This window comes from Brassica napus, chromosome C7 (assembly GCF_020379485.1).
Source record: "Brassica napus cultivar Da-Ae chromosome C7, Da-Ae, whole genome shotgun sequence".
Lineage (NCBI taxonomy): Eukaryota > Viridiplantae > Streptophyta > Magnoliopsida > Brassicales > Brassicaceae > Brassica > Brassica napus.
The window spans coordinates 1,153,797-1,164,368 of NC_063450.1; the positions used below are offsets into that span (position 1 = coordinate 1,153,797).

At 40.6% G+C, this 10,572-nt stretch overlaps 1 protein-coding gene across 2 annotated transcripts; it reads left to right on the top strand.

Moving 5' to 3' along the window:
- The first annotated feature begins 5,270 nt into the window (after positions 1-5,270).
- LOC106357960 (protein phosphatase 2C and cyclic nucleotide-binding/kinase domain-containing protein) lies at positions 5,271-10,243 on the top strand. Of its 2 annotated transcripts, XM_022713040.2 has the most exons (15): positions 5,278-5,409; positions 5,665-6,787; positions 6,883-7,014; positions 7,100-7,330; positions 7,397-7,522; positions 7,617-7,679; positions 7,751-7,833; positions 7,914-8,145; positions 8,236-8,543; positions 8,615-8,702; positions 8,775-9,122; positions 9,205-9,270; positions 9,377-9,498; positions 9,587-9,743; positions 9,830-10,243. In XM_022713040.2, the coding sequence occupies exons 2-15, from the start codon at positions 5,756-5,758 to the stop codon at positions 10,073-10,075; spliced, it is 3,234 nt and encodes a 1,077-aa protein (XP_022568761.2). In that variant the 5' UTR covers positions 5,278-5,409; positions 5,665-5,755; the 3' UTR covers positions 10,076-10,243. The 2 variants fall into 2 exon arrangements, with proteins under 2 accessions (XP_022568762.2, XP_022568761.2); XM_022713041.2 differs by having other exon boundaries at positions 5,271-6,787.
- The last annotated feature ends 329 nt before the right edge of the window (positions 10,244-10,572 follow it).

Here is a 10,572-nt window from a genome sequence, read left to right on the forward strand (position 1 = left end):
CACCCTGATGACATACCACTCATACATAGTATGGCAATAAGCTCTACTCATCGCCGTGATACTTTCTGCTGGAACTACACAAGAAATGACCAATACACAGTTAAATCTGGATACTGGATTGCTCAAAATCTGTTGAAGCCAGAAGAGGAAAAGGAAATACTTGAACCAAGTATCACTAAACTTCAAGCCTTTGCTTGGAAGTTGAAAGCGCCAAGGAAGATGTACCATCTTATATGGCAATTGATAACGGGCCAGGTGGCAGTAACGAGGAATCTAGTAAGGCAGAATATGAGGTGCGATAATTATTGCCCAAGGTGTGGAGAAATAGAAGAATGTGTAACTCATGCAATTTTTGAATGCCCTCCAGCTCTTCAAGTATGGTCCTTATCAGCAACTCCTACCAGTCCAGGTATATTTCCAATGTCAAGCGTTTACACAAACATGGACTATCTATTCTGGAGGAAGAACGATATCTTAGAACCAGACCAGGACAAGGATCCTTATCCCTGGATAATATGGTATATTTGGAAGGCTCGTAATGATAAACTTTTTAGGGGAATAGACAGAGACCCCTTGGAACAAGTACGATACGCAGAAAGTGAATGTCAAGCCTGGTTTAATGCAAATGAGATGATACCACCAGTAGTACATGCCAGCAATAATGAGGAAAACCAAGTCTTAAGCTTGGGTAATATTTGCCTGTTAGATGGATCTTGGACAGCTTCTGATCGCTTTAGTGGATGTGGATGGGTCTGGATGGATAGTGGGGAGAACATACATCTTATGGGAACACGTAAGTTCACTCGATGTGAATCAGCATTGCATTCGGAGGTAGAAGCACTGCGATGGACGATGGAGAATATGCTTCAACACTCGCCATGCCAGAGCTTTGGAACAGACTGCAAGGAGCTGATTGTAATAATAAAGGAACCCCATGAGTGGCCAAGATTCGCGACAGAATTGGAGAAGATAGAGACGCTGCAGATTTGCTTCTCGGACTTCAAAATCACCCATGTGCCACGAGTGCGCAACCAGTTTTCTGATTTTTTAGCTAAGACTGCTAGGACCTTTTGTATGGAGTTACTTTTCATTGGTTATTCTATTCCGGTCTGGTTACCCATACCACCTCAAGCTTGAGTAATAGAATGGCCGTTCGACGTCAAAAAAAAAAAAAACTCTCTCTCTCACGAATTTCCCTCTTCGCTCTCTTGTTTTTCATCTGTTCTTAACCTAAACTCTCACAAAATATCTAATTCTCACAATCAGCCTATGTAATTTTATTCCAAACATATACTCTCAGTATCTTATGTTATAAGAAGTTTCTCAGAATTTTGATGCATATTACAAATAACATAAAGTGACGTCTATGGACTATGCATATACATACCAATAACCTTCTGTACAAGTAAATATCTACAATTTGTGTTTTGTTATGTACATCAAATCAAGTACCCCACAAGCGTAAAAAGCCAAATTAAACATTCGAAGCCTGGGGCCAACGCACAGTTCGCCCTAACCGCTTAGAAGCTCTCAGACACAGCTCCCGAGACACACCTCAAAACCATGGTTTCCGGCACCGAAAAAGCTTTCCCTCGCCGGCGTTGGGACTCCTCTTAATCGACTTTGCTCTCCTTCTTCGTGTACAAGTTCTCGTTATACCTTTGCATCTGCTTCATACCGTTTCCTCTGTTTTTGTTCGTCCACAAGAAACCACGACAGCTCCATCGACGAACACAAGTGAATCAAACTCTAGAACCAGACCTAGCGACATCCCTTTCCATGTGGTTGCTCCTTTCAACGGTTCATCACCGCGGGATCTCTTATCCCACCGTCGCTCAGTGCCTCTTGGACCCCAAATCCGCCACATCTCTCGTCGTCACCACCGCCATGTCCGCTCTTACTACTGTCGTTCCCCCTCCTGTTACACTTCCCGTTACTGCTCTTCCTCTCGAGACATGGGATTTTTTGGGATCTATGTGTGGCTTCACTGGAGTTAGCCTCGGTGCTCTTGTTGGGCATCTGACGTTGCCTAAGAGTACTCATATGTCTAGCCTTTCTTCCCCGCCGGATCTAGCCACCAACTACAGCCATCGCCTCTCTCCAACCCTCGCTAGCTATCTCGCCGGTCTTTTTGTCACCATTTATACACCCGACATTGAGGCAGCCCCATTTCGCCAAGGATTCTATGGAGCTAAGCTACATTGATTAAATCTCTTCCTCCTAGTGATCGCCGGATCTACTGTGCAAGAGTGTGGTTTCGCCAAATTTACTCACTACGATTTCACAGATGCGTCTCCATCACACTACGCTATCTCAAGCATCGATGGTTCTTCACAGGGTCGGCTCTGCGGCTCTCCACCTCCTTTCCTCGTCGCCGGAACTACTGTGCAAGAGTGTGGTTTCGCCAGATCTGTTCGATATCACATTACCGCTGCGTCTCCTTCATATTACGCCGTCTCAAGCATCGACGGTTCTTCAAAGAGTCAACTATGCGACCTTCAACTTGGAGCTGCTATCTTTAACAGAAGCTCTCGGATGTCTTGCTCAAGTCGAACCCCTATTCATCGAGTCTTCACTGATGCGCTGAGACCCTTGTTCATCAGAGCCAAGATCTCACCGTCTGCAGAAGCGTTAACGACGAGTTATCGACTACTACACATGACTCCGTTGCCGCCCTTATCTCGAGTCAGACTCGTGTCTCCGTCGTCTACTCTCTACATAGTCTGATCCCCATCATTGCAAGCCACCACCATAACTCCTCAAGCTGTCGTGAAGACCTTCACTTTCCGACTGGAGAGGTTTTCCACCTTCTCCGGTGAACTCTTAGAGTCGAGTCCGCGATTTCTTCAGGTCCCCGTTTTTTGTTGTTCATCATCCAACTGGACCGCTTTCTTTTGGGTAGGCTCCCCGACTCCAATGGCCTCCGACTCACCTAGTCTTTTACAAAGAGTGTCCATGGAAGGTCAACCACCACCTCTTTCCCCAGCGATACATGCATCTTCAGAGACATGGCTCAACTGTTCTCAAAACCCTATGATTGGGTTCTTTAAAGTCGATTTTGACGTATGTGCGTTCCTTCGAACGCAGGCTCTGGGATTACAAGTGAAGCTTCTCTTTGGATCTCTTCTCTCCTTAGCCACATCTATCTTCCATCTTGTTTTAGTTATTTTCGTTTATGAGCTTACGGTCGAGAATCGCTCTGGTTGTAACCGACTTAGTCTATTGGGCTTTTAATTTAATATAAGCATCTGTTGTCCGAAAAAAAGACATGCGAAGCCTAGTACGTTTCTCGTAAATGTGTGACTTAAAAACTCTTTTTTTAGTTAAAAGTTAAGAGACAGTTTCTTATATTCCGTTAACAACCAAATTCTGTTCTTATCTTTCGACCAAAAGAAAATACAACGATAACTTAGATTAAGCATCTATCTACATACGTTTGATACACAATTTCTAATCCAAACAAACCTCTCTTGTTGCTGAGCAATCCAAACAAGCCTTATAGAAAGTTATACATGTTATAAGTCTATAATGGATATACAGCACTCCGATTGATCGAGTCGAACTTTTTATACTAAATATTTCGATGCTCTAATCGATTGAGGAAAAATCAATATATCACTAAGATGTTAATATGTACATATTAGCTTTAAAAAAAATTAATTAGTTATAGTGGTCTTTTTTTTCGTCTCTCTTATGCTATAAAAGTCTCAACATATCAACCGTACAAAAGCAATGAAAGGGTACTGATGTTTGTTTTCAAACTAATTAAATACAGGTTAAAGGGTACTATATGATTGGAGAATAATAATTTAAGTAATAGTGGGGATTGGGAAGTAATGAAAAAGGGTAATGAGACACGATGTAATGCTAAATAATTTGAACGAGATTAGGTCGTAAGGGACCATATCGCATTCAATAACCTCAAAAAGCTTTAGGTATCATTACAAATAAATGCCCCAACGTGGCTGCCCTTTTCACTTGTCTTCCCAACATCTTATCTCACTTATATTGATTCGACTGTTCTAACTTTTGATGGTTTTTTTCCATAGATATTGCATAGTCAATATATGTACATGTTGTAGTTCGAGAGTTACATTTTAGGTTTTTTTTTATAAACTAGTAAACAGCCACCGAAGGTGGTGTCACTTCCCGGTCCCTTTTTCTATAAGGGTTCTTGGTTCGATGATGAGTGTAGACAGGCACAACATATTGGTCTGAGAACTGTAATTTTTTTTGGATTATTTTTCCGAACAACAACATCGTCGCTAGGTGACTCACTCTCGTGCAGTTGGAGGTTGTCTCCGTCAAGTTCCTTTGAAGTTTTGTGCTTCGATTCTTTTAGCGGTTCTTTGTCGGGTTGAAATGTTGCAAGATGCACGAGCCCTTGTTTCTAGGTTTGAAGGCGCCTATCTATCGATAATACATAGTTTCCAATTATTTTTCTTTGACATTTACCATTCTATAGATCTCTCATTTTCTAACTTGTTTTTGAGCTTAAATCCTTTTATGTTTTTGGTTTCAAGTCTTTGTTGTCCTAGATTATCATTGTTTAGTTTCAATTTCTACATTTTGTTACTTGTTTTTTTCTATAGTCTCTGTAACAAATTAAAAAATCTGATATAAATTTTAATATTCTATCCTGAAGAAGAACAATAATCAAATTGTTATTCCATTTATTATCAGGAAAATTGAATCATTTCCTAGTATAATTTTTTCAATCAGAATACACAGAATCAAAGCCTAAAACAATCCTACGTTATCACATACAAAAAATGTTTATTGAAGACAATTATAAATACAAAAATATCTCACTAGCAAAATAATAAATAAAGCAGTAAAAATCTCCTGTGACAATATATATTATTAAATCCATAAAAACAATTTATTTAGTTGAACAAACTATTGAAGTTCTGGCGTTGATAAGCGGTTTCTATGCGTTACAAAAAAAAGGTAGATGTTATCATTTGGTAAGCTGAGGACAGCTGCAGACTGCAGTATATCTCATTTATTTGGGAGTTTGAAAGTTTTGAATATTAGTACAATTATTATCTGGATGTATATGATTTATTTCTGTTCCAGCTGAGATTTCTATTCCATTTTCTTTTATTTGGAACTGTTGTAAAACTTTCATTAAAAAAGAAAACTGTTGTAATACATTTTCGTTCAATTACAATAAAAGTTAAGAAGACAAAAAAACATAATTGTCACGAGTCCAAATCCAAAAGCGTTAGCTAACGATTCCCTCTATCCAAATGCTATTCACCTATTCGATTGGTCGTAACACAAACTAAAATAAAAGAAATAATAAATTCATTTGTTTAGACCCCAAAAAAAAAAAAAAAATCCTTCGATCTCGCTGCTGCAACGGTTCTCTCTTAGTTTCTTACTCGAAGTAGATCGAGAGAACTTGTGTGTTTCCCAATTCCTTCACTTTCAAAAATTTTTCCTTATGATTTTTCTTTTGCCGTCAATTTTCTGTTAGAAAAAAGTTTTGTGTGATTCAGTTTACTCCACGGAATCTCTAATCTTCCAGATTCATTCTCATTGGTTGAAAATGAATTTCCTCCAGTATCTTCCTTAGATTTTTCAGCCATTTTTTTTTTTTTTTCCTTTTTCGAAACTTTCCCGAGAAAAGTTTAATTAGTTTCTTTTTGCGTGGAAAAGGGACGAAGAGTCGGAAGAAACTGTTTTGACTACCTCCTCCAGTTGGATTCATCTTTGGATTGATGAGTGTGGTGGTTTCGCCCTCAGAGTGATGGGTTGCGTCTACTCCAAAACTTGCATTGGTCAGATTTGCGCCACCAAAGAAGACAGCATCAGGCAGCCTCCGCCTAAAGCTACTTCGGCGGCGGCTGCGGAGAATCCGGTGTTCAATCCCTCTTCAGATGCGGGGGATGACGACGAGATTCACGAGCTTAGCCTAAACAGAGACCAGGAATGGGGAATCACGCGCCTTTCTAGGGTTTCCGCTCAGTTTCTACCACCTGACGGGTCTAGAATCGTAAAGGTTCCGTCTTGCAGCTACGAATTGAGATACTCGTTTCTCTCTCAGCGAGGGTATTACCCTGATGCTCTTGACAAGGCGAATCAAGACAGTTTCGCTATCCACACCCCCTTTGGGAGCAACTCGGACGATCACTTCTTCGGCGTGTTCGATGGTCACGGCGAGTTCGGCGCTCAGTGCTCGCAGTTCGTGAAGAGGAGACTCTGTGAGAATCTTCTAAGGCACGGGCGGTTTCGTGTAGACGCTGCTGAGGCTTGTAACGCGGCCTTCTTGAGCACGAACTCTCAGTTACATGCTGATTTCGTGGATGATAGTATGAGTGGGACAACGGCTATTACGGTTATGGTTAGAGGGACGACGATCTACGTGGCGAATGCTGGTGACTCCAGGGCGGTTTTAGCTGAGAAGAGGGACGGTGATCTTGTCGCTGTTGATTTGTCTATTGACCAGACTCCTTTTAGAGATGATGAGCTTGAAAGGGTGAAGCTTTGTGGAGCTAGAGTTCTTACTCTTGATCAGATTGAAGGTTTGAAGAATCCTGAGGTTCAGTGTTGGGGTACTGAGGAGGACGATGATGGAGACCCTCCCAGGCTTTGGGTTCCCAATGGGATGTATCCAGGAACTGCGTTTACGAGGAGTATTGGGGATTCTATTGCGGAGACGATTGGGGTTGTTGCTAACCCTGAGATTGCTGTTGTTGAGCTCACCCCGGATAATCCTTTCTTTGTGGTGGCTAGTGATGGTGTTTTCGAGTTCATTTCTAGCCAAACTGTTGTTGACATGGTAAGGTATTCTCTTCCCTTCACGTTCTTCTTGCTCATCTCTAGCCAAACTGTTGTAGTAGGCTCACACAAGTTGAATTCGTTTTTGTTTCTCAGGTTGCAAAACATAAGGATCCTCGAGATGCTTGTGCTGCAATTGTTGCTGAATCATATAGGCTATGGCTACAGTATGAAACTCGTACAGATGATATAACCATCATTGTTGTGCATATTAATGGCCTAAATGATGTAAGAAAAGCTTCTTCTTGTAGACTATATATTTACCATATTTTATTGTCTTTGTTGGATGCTGAGAATTTGAATATTTTCTTAGGATGCTCCTCGGCAGTTGACGAGTACAGGGACTCTGTTACAGCCTCCTATTCCACAAGTTGTGGAACTGACAGGTTCTGAATCTCCTTCCACCTTTGGATGGAACTCTAAAAACCAACGTGTGAGGCATGATCTATCTCGGGCTAGAATACGCGCTATTGAGAGTTCACTAGAGAATGGAAATGCTTGGGTTCCTCCATCTCCAGCCCATAGGAAAACCTGGGAAGAAGAAGTAAGAGTCCATGTCTTAAAGTCATTTTTGACATCTGAGGCTAAAAACTGATTTTTCTCACTGCAGGCACACATTGAGCGGGTATTGCGTGACCATTTCCTCTTCAGGAAACTCACTGATTCTCAGTGCCAGGTTTTGCTGGACTGCATGCAAAGGCTTGAACTTAATCCAGGGGATGTAGTTGTGAAACAGGTCGAAGCATATTCCTCCTTGATCGCAGATTCTGCAACATACATTCATCATTTAACATCTGAGATCATAATCTCTCTGGTTTATTCTTTTGCAGGGTGGTGAAGGAGACTGCTTCTACGTTGTAGGTAGTGGAGAATTTGAGGTCTTGGCAACTCAGGTTTGTTGGATAGTAAGTTTTTTTGAGCTGTGAGAAGCTTTGAGCATTATTAACACTTTGTTTAATATTAGGATGAAAAGAATGGTGAGGTGCCTAGGATCTTGCAGCGGTATACAGCTGATAAACAATCATCATTCGGTGAACTCGCCTTGATGTGGGTGCTCTTCTTCACTTTATGTTATTAGTTTAAGAGAAGAAGTATTCTCTGTCTAATGTAGTTTCTTGTGGCGTCAGGCACAACAAGCCGCTTCAGGCTTCTGTGCGTTCAGTGGATCATGGAACACTGTGGGCCTTAAAAAGAGAAGACTTTCGAGGAATTCTGATGTCTGAGTTTACAAACTTACCATCCTTGAAGCTTCTACGTTCTGTTGATCTTCTCTCCCGTCTTACGATTTTGCAACTAAGCCATGTTGCAGAGTTTCTGTCCGTAGCTTCCTTTTCAGATGGACAAACTATAGTTAAAAAGGTGAAGTTAGTTTTGCCTTTTTTTGTTAAGGTAAGGAACTTCATCTACTCCAACGAAACGTTTCTCATACCGTTTTTGTGAATGTTATAGGATGAAAAACTTCAGGGACTGCATGTCATCCAGAAGGGACTCGTGAGAATTACTTTTGGTGCAGAGTTATTGGAGAGTCAAAATGTTTCAAGCCTTGCATCTGAGATCACTAAAGAACATGATACCGAAACAGAAGTTTCCATAGAAAAGGAAGAAGGAAGTTACTTTGGTGAATGGGCTCTTCTTGGCGAACTCAAAGATTCCTTAAGTGCAGTTGCAGTTGGGGAAGTGGTCTGTGTGGTTTTAACAAAAGAAAAATTTGAGTCAGCGGTCGGCCCTTTGACCAATCTTGCAGATGACACTCACAAGTATGAAAACTACAACTTTCTTCATGACCCTTGTTGTTTAAGTATGTGTATATAATCGTTTTTCTGTTTAGGTCGAGACAATCTTCGTTCGATATATCAAAAGAATCAGCAAAAGTTACTGATACCACAACTCTTGCTAAAGCCACTCTTGCAGACTTGGTAAGCGATCTTACTCTTCACCAATGGCAAAACAGTTCTCCTCACTTCTATGTAATTTCGATTTTTATCCAGGAATGGACAACATGCTTGAGTTCAACAGACTGCAGCGAGGTTGGGCTGGTGCATTTAAAAGACAAAGAAAATTTGCTCAGCTTGAAAAGGTTTTCAAAGCACAAGGTGAAGAAGCTAGGCAAAGAGGCACAAGTCTTGAAAGAGCGGAATCTGATGAAGAACGCAATAAAGCCCTCAGCTTTTGTTCCTGAGGTCTTGTGCACTTGTTCTGATCAAACATACGCAGCCATCTTACTGAACACTACTCTTGCTTGTCCTCTATCTTCATTGCTTCACTCTCCTATTGACGAGTCATCTGCCCGTTTCATTACCGCCTCATGTGTGTCTGCCTTGGAAGATATACACAAGGTTAAAACCTGTCCTTTAACATCTCTCTTTCATTTATAAGATTTTGCGGTCTGAAACTTTTGTGTACTTGTGGAATCTGTAGAACGGCATTCTCTTTAGAGGTTCATCTCCTGATTTGCTGATGTTGGATCAATCTGGATACCTTCAGGTCTGTGTTTTTTTTTTTTTTTGGTTACATGGCTCTATTACTTTGCTCTCTCAGTTTCATTGTACACATTGTTAACCTGATGCTAATTATGATCTTGTTATTGTAGATTGTAGACTTCAGATTCGCCAAGAAACTGTCTGAGGAAAGAACATTTACAATATGTGGAAATGCAGATTATTTAGCACCTGAAATTGTTCAAGGCAAAGGCCATGGTTTTGCAGCTGACTGGTATTGATTCTCCCTTTCATGCATTCTTGTTCTCTCTTCTGTTTTTTGTTTTGTTTGTGTGTGTAACACTTAACATTGATTCGAGAAGGTGGGCACTTGGAGTTTTGATCTACTATATGCTAGAAGGGGAAATGCCATTTGGGTCATGGAGACAAAACGAGCTAGACACGTTTCAGAAAATTGCTAAAGGCCAACTAACTTTCCCTCGAGCTCTAAGTTCAGAACCTCAAGATCTCATCACAAAGGTCTGTCTCATCTCCCATTGAAAGTTACGCCAGTCTTATCTCTCTTGTTTCACTGTTTTTACCTGCGTCTTAAACATCTTGTGTAGTTGCTTGAAGTTGATGAAAACCTGCGGTTCGGTAGCCAAGGAGGTCCTGAATCAATCAAGAAACATCCCTGGTTCAATGGACTCAACTGGGGAGCGATTAGTAGCCGCGGAGTTCAAGTTCCTCAAGAGATAGTCTCGCGCATTCATCACCATCTAGAGAATGATAACGCTCTTCCTCTAGAAACTTTACAATCAGTGGACACAACAGATGATCAAGATGCTCAAAACTGGCTTGAAGAATGGTAAAAAATAGACCTGAAACAAAATGCCGGGACTTGTATTTTTGTTCTCGCCCTCTTCATTTCAAAATTTACATGCTTTATAGAGCTGTAAACAAACAGTCATTGATGCTGAAAAACAAAGAGAGCTTAGTAGAATCTTTAAAAACCTTGATTCATGAAAAAGTTAAAAATCTTTTGATTGTGTGGTGGTGTAGATAGGTGTGTATATGTTAAGATAATGGTTGAAGATCAGTCACCACCATCTATGTTTTGTGCTATGGCTGTATAGTCTAAATGATAAGATTTTGGAGAAAGATAAATGAATGGAATATGCACTGAAGTTGTTAAACATACTATTTCTATGTTGGAAATAAAGGTTGAACGTGGAAGCCAGACTGATTTAAATATTATGGAGCTATTACGGAGCAGTGTTTTTAAACGTCAAAATTGTATATAAAAATTATGGAGCAGTGTTTTTAAACGTCAAAATTGTATATAAAAATGTAATATATAGTGATTTAT